The sequence below is a fragment of the Pygoscelis adeliae genome, unplaced genomic scaffold, assembly GCF_000699105.1.
Source record: "Pygoscelis adeliae isolate BGI_AS28 unplaced genomic scaffold, ASM69910v1 Scaffold317, whole genome shotgun sequence".
NCBI classification, from domain to species: domain Eukaryota; kingdom Metazoa; phylum Chordata; class Aves; order Sphenisciformes; family Spheniscidae; genus Pygoscelis; species Pygoscelis adeliae.
This window is the reverse complement of record NW_008825155.1, coordinates 960152-976018: the sequence shown is the minus strand read 5'-3', so window position 1 is coordinate 976018 and position 15867 is coordinate 960152. Positions and strand designations below refer to the sequence as shown.

The window sequence follows — 15867 nt, the reverse complement described above, 5'->3', positions numbered from 1 at the left end:
GGCTGAGATAAGAACAGTTTAATAATTGAAATAAAATAAAATAGTAATAATAATAATAAAAGAATATACAAAGCAAGTGATGCACAATGCAATTGCTCACCACCCGCCAACCGATGCCCAGCCAGTCCCCGAGAAGCAGCCCGCCCCAGCCAGCTTTCCCCAGTTTATGTACTGAGCATGACGTCACGTGGTATGGAATGTCCCTTTGGCCAGTTTGGGTCAGCTGTCCTGGCTGTGCCCCCTCCCAGCTTCTTGTGCACCTCCAGCCTTCTCAGTCGGTAGAGCATGGGAAGCTGAAAAGTCCTTAACTAGTATAAGCACTACTTAGCAATAGCTAAAACATCAGTATGTTATCAACATTATTCTCGTACTAAATCTGAAACACAGCACTGTACCAGCTACTAGGAAGAAAATTAACTCTATCCCAGCCAAAACCAGGACAGGAAGAAACACAAGAAGCACTTCTAGATGTAAGCTTGGATGTAACAAGATCTTTCTACTGTCTGGCTTTAAAGATGCGTATTATATATCTAAGTGTGGATATACCTTCAGTGTTCTTGGCCAACACAGAGAGCTTGCTGAGAGCTAGGTGGCTGACTAGACATTGAGCACAGCCTTTTTTCTCCCAGCAGCATTGTACCTTATCTGCCATCCTGCCTTATTACATCCTAACTTATTACTATGTTAGAAATCAATGAAATAATCATGGGCACAAATATTTATTGTCATACAAATTGCAAACAGCTAAGCATCTCAAAATGTGAAGGTTAATGATAGAACTGAAATTCTTTTCGTGTTTCATTTTAGTAAATTGACGCAGAAGGAGAGACACATGGTTTTCTCTCTTAATATTCTACTTTTCTATGTTGAGATCAATTATTTAGGCTAAAGGAAGAATTCATCTACTAAGAATATTTGCTTTTTAAAATCATTATAAGGTCTCAGGTGTTTAAAAAAATAGTTTCCAATGTTTGTTTATTTAATGGGCACATTTTACTTACATATGTCAGACAGAAAATCACAGAAAAGCATATTGAAACTGCAGGTTGCACCACTTAAAAATCAGGAAAGTATGTCCTTAACTCTGCCTCCCTGCACCTGTGATTTACAATCTCTAGATTTACAGGTCATGTGTTTTTTTCTTTGAAGCGCCTTCTTTCAGCCGAAGAGTGCAAAAAACAGCAAATAGAAGGCAGCCTAATTTTTTATCTAGCTTGGCAGCAGTATGCTTCTTTCAGAATCTTTGTCAAATGGCAAATATATAGAAGAAAAGGAATAAAAACTTCTAGGAAAAAAAAAGAAAAAAACGATAATTTGCTAACCTCCATTTAACAAAGCTTGAACTCTGCCCTCATGATTTTCATAAAAGGGCTTTATCAGTTTATCTCCCTGTCACACACAAATACACACATTTATTATTCTGATGGCTTGAGGAGTGACATATAATCATGGATGGATGTGACCTGTGCAGTATCGCTGTTTCCTTTTTTGGTATTTCAGGACATCATTTACAAAGTGAAAACTGCTTTTAATAAGGAATTTGACATAGTTGCGCGACAAAAGGAGCAGGAGATAGCACGAGTGAAAGAAAGAAACCTGAGGATCCGAGAAATCTTGGCACAACTTGACCTCCAAGTGAAAGTGTGGGAGCCAGCTCTTACAGATGATGAGATACCAGAGCGAGCGCTCACTGTTCAGGATTCAGAGGTGTCTGAAAAATAAATCCTTCTCTTTCACCCACTCAAATACAGTTCTGTAATTCTTCTCATTTCCAGACATTGTATCAGTATTGAAAAGCCTTAAAACAGATGTGTCTGTACTTAAAATCATCTTTTTGACTCTTTTGCTTCCCTTCCCTTTTTAGGGAGAAAGCTCTTCATAAGTCAATCTGAAATTAATAAAATGTGTACAATCTTAATTTATTGCTGTTAAAAGTTTTTAATTGCCCACAAATTAGGTAGAAATTCCCCCTGTTCCTGACTATAAGATTCAAACCAGGCTTACAGGGATTACTTCCATAGATAAGGGTTTCTCTGTTTTCTCTGAGCATCATTTTGAAACTAAGTAGTTTCAAACTATCTAGGTACTAAAGCATACTTAGTACTGTACTTATAAATTCAATTCATAATTTATAAAGAAACGCCATATTTCTTATACAATATATTCCACTCATCTCATCTGCTCTTTTGGTCAGTTTTTCCCCACTTCTCTCTGCTCTCCCACCAGTCCGTGTTATTCCACTGTCAGAAAAGGTATGCACAAAACACAACTACTATCAACAAAAATGATGGTAGTTTGTATTTTAGCATTTTTAAATATAGCTTTTGGAGCTGTTCAAAAGAACAATTTTCTTCTTGAGGAATATTATCATAGAGCAGAGATATAAAAAGCATTAAGAATTAGTATTACACCATCTTTCCAAATGTTCTTAGTCCACATGTGATCACGTTTGGAGAAAAGAACCCTGATATGAACCTCATTTTCTTCCTTCAGATTAAAGTTGAAAAATACTTGACTCAAGAAGAGAGAGAGAAAGCAGAAATGCTGGCTGAGCTTGAAATAGAAAGATGTCTTGCTGCTATGGTACTTAAAGTAGTATCCTTTTTACTGAATAGGCCTTTGTCTCTGGTTAGGCTTATTTAGTTAATGCTGCACCGGAATATTCCAGTAATGTAGTATAGCAGAATAAATTTAAAATGGTGGGTAATGATGATGTGTGCCTTTTCCCTCTTCTTATCATTTACAATCAGAACTACATAGACCAGCTGGGGGAAGAAAAGATTTAGTGTTACGCTCACGATTTTTAAAAATGTGCTTAGTGGCAATTAAAAATACCATATCAGGTGACTGGGGATTAGATACATTTCTAAATGCATGCTACTGCTCAATCAGGAGCTTTGTGCTTGATACGTGTTTGTTGACTGAGCGACCTCTGTTCTTCAGGGATCAAACTAGAAGATTCTAATGCTTTCCTCTGGCTTTAAAATGCATCTGTGAAAAGCCTAAGATGGTTCTGGCCCCAAAAGAGATGCACAATAAGACAGTGACACTACAACTTCCTTCATCCTAGCCTGCCAACTGGCCAGGAGTAGTCTATGCCTATGTATTCCTTCCAAAACTGCCAGAATGGCAGTACTGACACACAGTATAATCATATGGGTGATCTAGAGGTGAACTACCCTATTATCGTTTCCAAAACTTCCAATTATTACACTTCCTTTTCTACCCTAAAATATTTTTTGTGGTCATTCCTAGGACAATGAAAGACTGCGTGCTCTTAATGACATGATGGGTGGAGTGCTAGAAGTCAAAAAGGAAGACATCTTGAAAATGGTGAGATATGTTTCTGCCCTATCATTTAGGTAGCTTGTGGGCTTTTAAGGAAATGTGAAATTCAACTAGCAAATGTTTCCAACCTAAGTGATAGAAGAAAGTTGGAAAATTGTAGAATTGCATCATGCCTAGATAGAGTACATAAGAGATCATACACTGGACTCAAAAGAAACCACAAGATTCTAGTGCCTGCATATAATTTGCCCATCAACACCTGTCCCTATCACAGTGGAATACTATAGGAACATAATCTAGTATACCATTACAACAACTGTATTGCTGGGGGAAGGGTCTATTATCCGTGGCTGTGATCTTACAGAAAAATACTGTGTTCCATTTAACTCAGCAAATATAGATAGTACAGTAGTAGAGGAAGGAAAGAATGTGAAGGAGTGTCACAGAAAAAGGATGGGGCAGACCCAAGTGCTCTCCCTGGAATTGATGTGTTTTGGAAAATCAGGACCCTTCTTAGAAGTATACATTAGCATGGAGTTAGATTTGGGGTTCTGAAACAGAAAATGTGGTATATCTTGTACCGACAGTAGTATGTTAGAGTACAAAATACTTGTATTTTACAAGATCCAGTAGTGAATTCCTGTAAGCAAGTGAGAGAGAATAGCACAATATGTATACACCAAAGCTACTGGTGTAAGTAGCAGCAGTAGACCAGTAGCAGCAGTAGACCAGAGAAACAGAATATATATGTTACTTAGACTTAAGGCTTGTACCTTACTTATGAGGAAATACCTTTCATTATGTTTGATGCATGCTATAGTTTGTTAGTGTGCTGATGGAGACTTAATATTGCTTTTGAAGCATATTTGTCTTTAATGCTTCCAGGATATTCCTCCACCTCCTTTTATATCCAAGCCTGAGCATGTTTGGAATGATGAAGAAAAGAAAATATTTAGAGAACATGAGAAAAAAGTCAAGAAGCTGAGTGAAGAAAAAGAAAAGTATAGAAGGGTAAATTAAAATAAGAAAAGGAGTGGTTTTGTTCACAGTGCTCATGACCAAAGCTTCTGATCTTTCTCAGAAGCTACTTCTAAAACTGGATACTAATAAATAGAATAAACGAAGAACAAACGAAGAACAAAGATCATGTGGCATAGTAATTAAGTCCTAGATTAGACAGTAAAATAAGGCAATCTCTATTTATACCAATAACTATGTGCCAAAACTTGTGATATCTGACAAAAGGTAACTTTCCTTCACAATTGTACCAGTATTCCTAAATTTTTTTTTTCAGCTTCCATTACCAAGGTTGCTGATGCCATACACAAATAATACAATTATATTTACCCTTCAAAGTGGTATTTGGACAACATAACTTGGTAGGCTGGCAGCACTCTCCTTCCAAATAATTTCTGGGACCTTTTGGCTGAAGTATACAGTTCCATATTGTGCATTCTCCAGCATCTGATATACTATATTAGAGCTTCTTTATTCTTCCAGATGTAATATTGTTGCTCTTGTCCTTCTCTTCCCCAGGCACTGGAAAATGAATTGAAGAAACTTGAAGCTTCCATCCAGGAAACAACACAAAATTTTGATCAGATTGTGTGCAAACTCTCTGAAAGGAAAGTGAAATTAGAGATGGTCATCTATCAGGTATCGCAGAGAACATCATTAATTTTTCATCTCTGCCTCTGTGCATTTTTTTGTTAATTTTTTATTACAATGTTTTCACAGGAAGAACTCAAAATAGTCAATCTTGTTTATGCTTTAATGTTGAATGAAGAGTTGGACACTAGAGAAGCTGGACTTCATAATTTCCTTATGAAAAAGGAGAAAGAAAAAGTAAGTTATCATTTGGAATGCTATTCTTAGGAAAAGTGTAATATTTACAATACAATTTCTTGTGAAGACTGCTCCTTCCAAATCAAAATTTTGCCATAAATGATTTTCTGACAATTTACAGGGTCACTGATTTTTTTTCAACTTGTACAGGTTACATACATTATAAATACATATATTTTTTAATAGATACTCATCTTGGTTCATCTGGAGTTCTTTGGTAAAATTCCATACATTCAGAAGGGCATGCTGCTATTTGTTTGCTATATATAATATTTTTTAGTATCCAATATCAAGCTGGAAGCAGCAATTATGATGCTTTTATGACAGAAAGATGCACAAAAGAATGTGTAATGCTATCACATTTTTCACTGAGGTGTCTAATGTAGGCCAGGGCCACGCTGACTTGTGTTTGCTGGTTCAAAGCATAGACAGAGGTGGCATGTGAGTATCTGACCATGGAAGCAGAACATACCATGGAATACAAAGTGTTTATAGTCTTATCGACCAATTGAATCTCCTGAAGAGTTTACCCATCCCTGTCAAACCATATACAAGTCAACAAAAGACTGGAGAGCACAAGTAGTAGATCTGGATTTCAATGCAAGTGCTTGCTGCCCACAGTAATAATTCTGAGTGACAGTTCTGATTCCTGTGTCCTGTCAATACCTGTGTGACTCAGGTGGTCTAAGTGGTGGTAGTCTGCAGGTTGGTTCTGGCTCTTGGGACAATATTATCCCATTTGCCCACTTTGTCTTCGTGGAGCTGTTCCTGAGTCCACAGAGAATATATTAATGCCTCCCCATGTCAGATCTCCTACTCAACCTGTACAGACCTCTGTGTTTGGAGCTGCAAACAGCCATTTGTATGGGAGCTACAGGGAGAGGTTCCAAAGTAGGCATCTAGCTCCTACCACTGGATAGGCTGAACTAGTTTTAAAATTATCTGAGGCCAAGTGTATATCAGCTTACATTTTCAAAATACATCTTTTTTTTTTTTTTAATTTTCCAAATGTTTCCGTTGATATATCTTTTTGTCCATGCAAACTGCCAAATACAACAAAACAGTCTCCCCAGCAGAGTGTAAGCATTTAATAGTCTTGATAAAACAGATGATGAGCTTAGTATCCTCACACGTAGCAGAACTGTGTCATGACACAGGGAAACCGCATTCTAAAATGAAGAACCCTCCACTGAACAGCATTTAAGAATTTTTGACTGGTCTTGAACAGCATTTGAGAGTTTTCGACTGGTGTTACCTGTGATGACATGAAAGGAAAAGGAAATCTCTATGCAAGTGAAAACAAGTATCAACACAGGTCCTTACATTCAAAGTTTAAACAGAAGACTTGTAAGCATTTGTATAAGATATTTCTTACTTTCTTAAGCAGTGGACTAGTTTAATTTCACACCTTCTCACCTTTTAGCAGTATCTACAAGTAACCCCCTGAAGAAAGCATTATATTGTTAGTAAAAATAGCTCACAAGGTTTTCTCTAGAAATAAGAAAGTTTCAGCTTCATCAGTGTATATGAATGGGCATTCAGTGCTTCTGCTGGCTGAGTTTCATTCCTGAAATCTTTTGGTTTTGCTATAGGTCAAGACTGCAAGAACAATCCAGACTACTAAAAATAAAATTGAAGCTTACATAGACACCTATGAAAATGCAAAAGCTGAAGAGAAGGTGAGACTCTCACAAACACAAGGAGATTCAGAAATTAAAAAGTGAATGCTGTGTCTTGATAATGAGAAGAACATACTTCACTGTAAGCATGGGATGAGTTCTGGTCAACTTTTTGATCACTGAAATTAAGCAGTAAAGGAGACTATGTGCATAGAAAAATTTATTAAATAGTCCAGATTCCTGTGATGCTTGGGAGCGCTTAGAAGAGCACCATATTCTGTATTTCTAAGATATGGGCAGGTTGATGCTTTTTTAAAAATAACATTGTGGTAACAAGGAAGCTTTCTGTTTTCCTCCTAGAATCTGGAATGTGGTTTTACAAAGGAGTTTGCTGACGTACCTGCCAATCTCCTTGATGAACTTTTCCAACTTTACAAACATCGACCAAAGTAACATCCCCCCAATTCCATCTGTTTAAATACTAATATTTCTTGTGTGTCAAGAATGAGAATGCTGTTTATTTCAATAGTCTAAATTATTTTGATACTCAGTACACTGCCTGCTTTTTATTGGATAGTTAACAACGGTTGATTTCCTGTCATACTAAGGATTGCTATTTTGAGTACTTACATTTCCTTATTCACCCCACACAATCTATTTTAAATGCAATCTAAATAATCATCAGTTCTCAAAAACATATATTCTTATTTTGTGTAAGATGAAGTCTTACCTATTTGCTGTTTGCAAGAGATTGAGAGTATGAAATATTCTTAGTTGTTTGTGAGCTTCTTTTATGCAAGAGAAAATAAAAAGTAAATACTGTATGTACTGTGTATGTGCACTAGGACCCCAACGAGAGACAACCAACTCCTTGACACCGCTAACCCGTATGGGGACAGTTCAGGCTCAGCTGAAGATTACAAAGGTGCACTTACCCTTTTAATGAAAGCCATGGATGAACTGGATAGTCCTGAGCACATGCCTAATGGCTTAGACGCATCTATATGGGAACATTTTTGTCTAGCTAGACGAAATAAAATGGAGAGTGAGGAGCTGGTATGTAAAATTCTTTATTTTGCCAATATACTTCTTGATATTTTCAGGTCTTAAACTTCTGCGGAGTTCAAGTGTAGGGTCAAGCTAGTGGTGAAATGACAAGGCAGCATACATAAGCTGCATTTGAGTTTGAAGGTTGCTTCTGGCCACATTAAATTCAGAATAATAGAAATGTCATCAAGGGAAACCAGCTCTAGTTCTCCTTCAGAGGAAAAATTAGCATATTAATGTGGATGGATTTGATCAGAATGATTGTGACCTTGATCTGGTTTCATTAAAAAAAAAGATAATTTTCCTTTTTTCTATCCATACCAAAAAACTATTAAGGTATTTGATTTCCATCATCTGTTGGAGTCATTCCCTCCCATTAGCATTCTACATTTGCACCAATGCATTCCCGTATTTTTCTAGAACACCAAGAGCAATTCTTAACAAAGAGTGTTGCTGGGAAGTTGTAGCAAGCTATTTGTTCAGTTTAAAAGCATGAAGGTGTAAATCTCAATTATCCAGAGACAGAGATAAATGACCTTTGACCAAGAGAGAAGGAAATGTGATTTCCTTTCATGTGAATAAACTATGCATAAATGAATAAATTATTTTCTGAGCAGAGTGTAAGGATTGTAACCTCTATGTCTCATGTGCTCTGCTGGGATTCTCAAAATACCAGGCTGCATATTTATACATACATATGTCTTCTTAAGAACTTGTCGTCTCCGTTCTTGAAAAGGCTTGCCCTGACATGCTGACAAAGTTGAAAAAGTTCAGAATGTCACAATATTGCTTGCTTAGGTGAAATGGAAAGCCCTAACACTGGCAGAGATGCAGGCCTTTCTCCAGAGACGAATGGATGACAATGAGAAGATTAAGTCAGAAATAGAAGACATTTTCCAAGAACTCACTTGGTAATTTTGTTTCTTTTCCTATGTTCAGCTACATTTTAATACTCCACCAACACAGAACCAAAAGTTACAGACAGAATTACACAGCTCTGTTCTCCAACACTCTTTTATCTAGGATTCATCTAAGAGAAATGAGGTGTTATTGCAGCACATATGAGCAGGCCAAACCAGTCTTAATCTACCATCTTAAGTAACAACATCAGTAAGGATGGCAGCATGGTCTTCAATGGAAACTGACTGCCCCAAAAGCTACATCATACAATGAATCCCCCAAAGCCTTCAAGGCCATATTTGTGCTAGCTAGCTCAGTTAAATTTTGCTCATGTAGGCCTAAGATACAGTGATCACTCCTAATTGCAATATGCTGCTCAGTCACGTGACACTTGATTTCACTGAGCTGCTTGGACCTGCAGTATTTCATTTTTTCACATACATGACGTAATTTTCACATTCATTGTCATTCAGGAACAAACCCCAGGATAAATTATACAAGAAAACGGGTGCTGGCTGGGAGTCTCCTCCATTTCCTTTTCAATGATTGTTAAGATTTCTGTTCAGTAAGAACACTTTCTCTCAGAACATCTGCTAGAGCATGTTAAACTGAATCCAGTGGTTGAAAACTTCATGTATGGTAATAAGTTGCAAATTCCGTTGTCACTTTGGGAGCAAATAGAAGACAGGCTGTCAAAGAGTAACCCCTATGTGAACATACCACTTACCAGTAATAAATATAAACATTTTGAGAATCATGAGAAGATTTATATAATCCTGTTGAAATCACTAAACATTGTTTTTGTTTTCTGCCATTTTAGGCTGCAGGAGGAGAAGATGAAACTTCAGTTGAATTTGACTGTCCAGTTTTTGCTCAGACAAGGACAGGTGGAATTGGAAAGTACTGAGATCCCAGACTACACTGATGCCATTCTCATTAATAAGAGTGTTGTTGAAGAACTGAATTGCTCTATCATGGTAATTTACATTATCTGAAGGAAATCTAAGCTTTTTAAACAAATGTATTGTCCTTCAGGGGCTCTGCTTTTTCTCCAGTTTGACATCTAGTTTCAATTCATTGCTACACACCAGTAGGCTCCACTGTAATCTAGAGGCTATTAAGAATTCTGTAATGTCTCTTATCATGATGTAAAGATTGCAATACAGACTGCTTTCTTGATGTTTGATCAATACAATTCAGATCAATGAAATGGCAACAGTTTTTAGACACGCCATTACTTACACACACTCTGTAAATAGAAAATGCTAATATCCTGGGCACCAGTCCGAAAATTCCCTCAAGGCAAACTTAGTCATGTTAAGAAGCATTTAAATAGTAGCTTACATTAAGATTTAAAAAATTAATACACTTTTTTATGTAAGGTGAATTTGGTGGTCATACTTAAAACAGTTTTTCATACTCTCATTAAATGTTCTTTTTTTAGGCATTCTATCTGTACAAAAATTGTTTGTTACTGCTACTGCACAAAGCCTTCAGTAACAACTGCAGAATACCTTATACAGAGCAAGTTCGTATTTTGTAGAGTTAAAATGCATTCACATTCTTATAAAAGATAGAAAGATGGAGAGAGAGGTTAGTTGTAATTTTCTTCATCTCCTTCTACAATCCAAGGCTGTGGCACAGAGGATAAAAGGGAACAAAATTCCACAAAAGATAACCATCTGGAGCAAAGTCTGGAAAGAGACTGCAGTCTCTTACTAAAATTACAGCTTTGGAAGCTTGCCCATCTTGTTGCAAATAATTATTCCATAATCTGTAAAGTGTGTTAATTAAGATTAATCTATTTTTTCAGGCTCAAGGAGAAAAAAAAATTGCTAGCATGGTGGAATGTAAAGACTTCTCTAAAGGGATATTTCAGCTGGAATGGGAACACAAGAAAATGAGAATGCAGATAGAAGATCTGAAACAGAAGGCTCGGGATATTGTAACACTACCCATTTCAAAAGATCGCCAGCTAGTGAGTTACTTTCTCGAATAGATATTTTGGCTGCAGAAAATTTTGCTGCCTATACCTGTAAGGTCATATATATATACCTCTTAAGTCTCTTACTACTATGGAGAAACCTGATGCCTCGTAGGTCAACAATTCAGCTTTCAAAGGGAAGTTTTACTCTTGAGATTGATCAGTGATGAAGTTCTTTGGGATGTTCAGGTGTAAACAAAGGCAAAATTAGCCCTAACTCTTAGTGTTTCAAAATTGGCATTGAGAGTAAGGAATCAGGATTTTGCAGCCACAAGGAAAAGATCTTTTAAATCAAGCACCATAACTTCCTTTTAAGTGAAAGGTCTGAGGTGCCCCCATCTAGTATCTCACAGAAATACTGTTACTTTTGCTCAGTATACAAAGGTTGAGCGTTCCTACAGGAGCCTCACTGAGCCCCACTCACTGCCATTTGTTGGCCCAGCAGCAGAACGACCAGGAATTGTTTGCCATGCCCGGCAGGCATGAGGCAGCAGCTGGCCAGCAAGTCAGCACTGACATAGCTTTGAACAAGCCCAGCTGGCAGGCCAGAAAACATAGGTAAAGGCTGTGGGAGAGAGCCAAGGATACCAGTGGGAGAAGAGAGGAGGAAAGAGAGAGGTTATAGGGGAAATCTGAGGGTATTGCAGTATGGGATGTAGAGGACTGCAGGGAAAGCTGAAGGTTTTGTGATGAGGTAGGGCGCATCAAGGTTTGGAGTAAGGGATGTTGGAGGATGATGGGTAGGCTGGAGATATTGCAGTGGGGAGAGCTGTAAAGCACAGAGAAAATGAAGAATGTTGGAGAGCAGGTAAGGATAGTGCAATTCAATCAGAAGATTAAAAGAAAATCCAAAACGCATTTTGCTCAGACTTCATTTCTTTTGCTGCTCTCCAGACTGCTTGTTCACTTCTGAATCACAGCCAAGAGACTTCCGTAACTAACACCAAAAAAACAGCTTTCCAAAGAGGTGGTGTGACAACACACTGAACAGTTCTTGTAGTAAATTTATCAGCAGAGTGTTGCCGTTAGCTCAAACTTCATTTAAACCGATGAGCAGAACTATCACCCTTCAGAGAGAGTTAGACTTGCCCATAGCAAAGGCATATACCAGTTTAATCAGAATTTGAATGCTCTGAGGGGCTTGACTTCACTTTTTGAGTAGAAATGTGGCGTTAGCAGGAAAGACAAGGCAACAATAGAAACAGAAAGATGGCTTAGATAAATGCGTGCTGGCAAGGACCTGAAAACACCTGGAATGAGGGCTATTTGTGAAGCAGTGAGTGAAAGTGGTTTGGTGCTGTAGGCAAGGAGCCTGCTGGTTCTTTCCTGTTTCTCCTCTTCTAACTAGAGCAGTCCACAAAATTTTACCTGTCACTTTGGTGGGACAGTACTCTGAAAGGATGAATCTACATCTACAGAAACCTGTCTACTGCCCACTATGGGTCATACAGCCTGTTTTACCATTTGTCATTTGGTAGAGAGATTTTTTCCTAGCAGTGTGCCCAAGAAAAAATCTTTAATAAATTCTCTGAAACCTGAATTACTATGCAGATATAAGAACAATAAAAGAAGTAAGAATTACTAGGAAGCCACCTGACAGAAAATAATCACTTTTTTCTCTGGCCTAAAGACAGACAGTATGGCACTTTGGCCTCCAGGTGTGTTAGCTTAGACTACCTTATAAGCAGAAGTATAGCTTGGGTGTTTTGACAGCCTCGCAACAAATTTGCTTGGTCTTTGTTTCCATTAACTCATAACAGATAACACTTTTTAACAGCTGTACAGTCTAGTATTCACACAGCATCCAAGAATATCTTTACCATGTCCATTTATGATCACTAGTAAGCCTTTCCACTGTGCAGAATTCCAGTTTTTTGAGTTTCACATAGTATGATTGTCTTTACAGAAGTGTGGAATTGTTGAGAATGAACAGGCTTAATAAAGTGGTTTCTTTCTGGTTTTAATTCTTCAGTTCCTAACTGTGCTGAACTACGACAGCCACATCGCCCACCGCGTTTCAGTGATGGAGCAGGCTCTCGGCATCATGGATAAGGTAAAACCTAAGTGAACCACCACGTTTGAGAGACACATCCTTAGTTTAAATGCAACTCCTCTCCTTCATTAGCAAGAGGTGTTTGTAAGGAATAACTGCAACTGATGTAGGCATACTAACTCTTCAGCTAACTCAAGGACTGTTGGAGCACAGCACACACGAATGAATATATATATCTCCATGTATTTATTCATCTGGCTTTCAATACTTCCTTCAACTTGCGCTGAGCTGTCTACAGCAGCAGTTCTCTAAAGTCTTCGGAAGCAGTCATCATACATTGATTACTGCATAGATTATGGAGAGAAATCTACTTGCTCTGTTACTGGAATTAAATGCTTTCCTTCCTGAACATCTGAATGCAGATCAGCTTATCACTTCTTACACAGCATTGCCTATAAAAGTCACTCTTCCATTTCTAATGAAGCATTCTTCCAGTCTTCACTGCTTAATGTTTCCCTCCAGGAGTGCCAGCCTGTTCATTTCCCCCCCCCTCATTCAAAATAACACAGACACAACAATCTGATTTGCTGGCTCCTTCATCTATTTCAACATTCAAATCATACTTAGCCTTGTTGTTAAGTGATTCCACTGGATTTTCTCCAGGTTCCTCTAGCTGGCATCAGACTCCTCTTCAAGCTTTAGTATTTATCTTGTCCCTTTACAGCCCATCCGACAGCTTCAGCACAACAACCCTTTCTTCAGCAGCTCGAGCAGCCAAGAGAGTGTTCTCAACTCACTGATTCCATTGACTTCCTTTCCTCCCTTTGCCTTTCAAGTTTTATCTTTAATACCTCTCTCTCCTTGACCCATACCTCTTTGGTCCTTGTCTGCTACTTATATTAGAACTCCATAAAGCATACTGGAATACAGTGTGTGGGAAAGACACTATATGAAGTAAAGCTAGAATGTGCTACTGGTCAAATCAAAATACATGAAAGTTTATTGAGCTACAATGCAGTGCTTAAGATTATAGGTTTCCATCAAAAGTTTGCCTGAACAGCTTTTGTATAAGCTCATATGTTTGCTTTATTCATTTGGAAATTGACAGCTGCACAAGAAGAATGTGAAGAACCGTCAGAAAAGAATTAAAGAGTTGGAGAGGTGCATCAGTTTAAAAGAGCGAGCAAACTACGAGCTCAGCCTGGAGCTGAAAGAAATGCTTGTCTCTGTTTCAGAAAGGAGGCATATCTTTGAGGCAGCCGGTGAGTCACAGTAATGCACTTTAAGTCACAAGCAAAAAACATTCAGAAAGTATCTCCAAGGCTAGATGGTCCTGTTCTCCATCAGCATCAGCTAAGGGGCAAGGAGCGCCTATTTATTACTGTATGTGCACAATTAGCATTGCCCTTTCTACCACAACAATGTAACATCATTTACTTAAGAGCATACCTAGAGATTGTTGCTCTTGCAACCAAAGTTAATTGACTAAATTGCTGAAACTGTTTAAGTCAAAATATTATAGTCGTTCATACCTTCATTAGACAACATGCTTTCATTCTTTCTCAGAACTGTTCGACCCACTTCTTTCCACCCGTTCAAGGGAACAGAGAAAGTAACATGAAGGGTATTCACTATTAGGAAACCTGCAGAGACCTTTCCACTAGTAAAACAGTTAGAGATCTTCAAAACAGTGGTTACTTGCTAGAAACTAAAGGAAGCATGCCCAGTGCTTTTTTTGAAATTTTTTGCTTTATTCAGTACTATAAAGACTCTTAAGCCCAACTGTGAGCCTTTTTTAAAATGCTTGCCTATTTTATACAGAACTGGAATAACCCTGGGACAAGTCCAACATAAATATAGACTATGCATCCCCTACAAGTACAGGCTAACCCTTATATCTTATTTTATGCAGACACACAGCATGTTTCCGAAAAGATTGCAAAGCAGCGTTACCGAGAGATTTTGAAGCAGAAACACCTACAGGGTCTTGTAAAGGAACAGGAAGAACAGTTTGAAATTCTTCAGGCAGAAGTTGAAAGACTGAGATCAAGAACGTTCCCTCTCCTTTAAAAACCAGAGTCCAGGTAGATGTATAGTACTATGGTCTTTTCTAAGAAAAAGAGCTTGGGCATCTACCTTTTCTCCCTGAACTTTTCTTTCCACAAACAATTTCTTCTGTAATTTCTTTAAAAAATAACTTCAGTCTGAAAGATGCATGTTTTTGTTTTGTACATTTTATACCTAGTCTTATCCCCATTTTATTTCAGGTCATGACATGTATTTCTGCTGTTTTGATTATATAAACCATATAGCTCATTACAGAAAACAAAGGGTACAAGGAAGCGTAGACTGATAGAAGAACAGGTGTATTTCTATATCCTCAGTCTGCAATATGCAATTGTAGAACATTTTGAAGGTGAAGTACTGCAAGAAATCCATGAATTTACATCTGTTAAAATTCATGTCTGTGGCTTTGGCTTCATTTTGCCTTTTAAAATATATTTACACCTGTGATGGCACAGGTGCAGGTGGCTGAAAAGATGAAGGTATGCCATGTGTGCTACTTGGCCCAGTCCTGAAAGCTGCTGCTGCTTATGATAGCATAATTACCCACAACCACCAGTAGCTGTTGCCCCCTGCCACTAGCAGAATCACAGGAAAACCAGGTTTGGAAGCATCTGGCCTCCTGAAATAGTTGCTGCTATCTCCCACCCCTTTGCATTGATATGTGGTCTATTCTCCTGCCAGGTCTCTCCAGGACAACTAAGAAAGATAAAGAACCCGCGATAAAATTAACCACTGCTGGAGGCTGATGCTGGCATTCTCACCGAGTTTTATTTCCCTCTTCCTAATTCTTCTCCTCCTTTCATAAATTCACATAAAATCTAAACTCATTCCATTGCGAGAGCATTAATAGCTTTTGATCTTGGTTTAACAAAGTTATACACTTGTAAAGAAAACTACTTCTGCTGTGATCTTGTACACCACCTCATTTTTTTGCTTTATCATCTCTAACTGGGGTCTGTAAGGATGCTAATTACATCTCCATTCTTTTTACAAGACTTTTTTTTCTGCTGAAACTTCCCTAGAAGTAACAGAGTTCCAAATTTGCCAAGGGTCTCAGGGAAGAGAACCGCCCCCTTCACCAGGCACCATCACCTTTTTCTATTAACCTAAAGAGGCAGAAGAAA

The 15867-nt window shown here is 38.0% G+C and overlaps 1 protein-coding gene across 1 annotated transcript in view; it reads left to right on the top strand.

Moving 5' to 3' along the window:
- CFAP43 (cilia and flagella associated protein 43) overlaps window positions 1-14746 on the top strand; it is a 53408-nt gene extending 38662 nt beyond the window's left edge. The window contains exons 27-41 of the mRNA XM_009328453.1: window positions 1501-1707; window positions 2494-2583; window positions 3256-3333; window positions 4174-4299; window positions 4825-4944; window positions 5026-5133; window positions 6726-6812; window positions 7113-7201; window positions 7610-7808; window positions 8598-8710; window positions 9520-9676; window positions 10513-10677; window positions 12656-12736; window positions 13785-13938; window positions 14589-14746. Coding sequence (XP_009326728.1) covers window positions 1501-1707; window positions 2494-2583; window positions 3256-3333; window positions 4174-4299; window positions 4825-4944; window positions 5026-5133; window positions 6726-6812; window positions 7113-7201; window positions 7610-7808; window positions 8598-8710; window positions 9520-9676; window positions 10513-10677; window positions 12656-12736; window positions 13785-13938; window positions 14589-14746 — 1932 coding nt within the window. The remainder of the gene's footprint in view (window positions 1-1500; window positions 1708-2493; window positions 2584-3255; window positions 3334-4173; window positions 4300-4824; window positions 4945-5025; window positions 5134-6725; window positions 6813-7112; window positions 7202-7609; window positions 7809-8597; window positions 8711-9519; window positions 9677-10512; window positions 10678-12655; window positions 12737-13784; window positions 13939-14588) is intronic.
- The last annotated feature ends 1121 nt before the right edge of the window (window positions 14747-15867 follow it).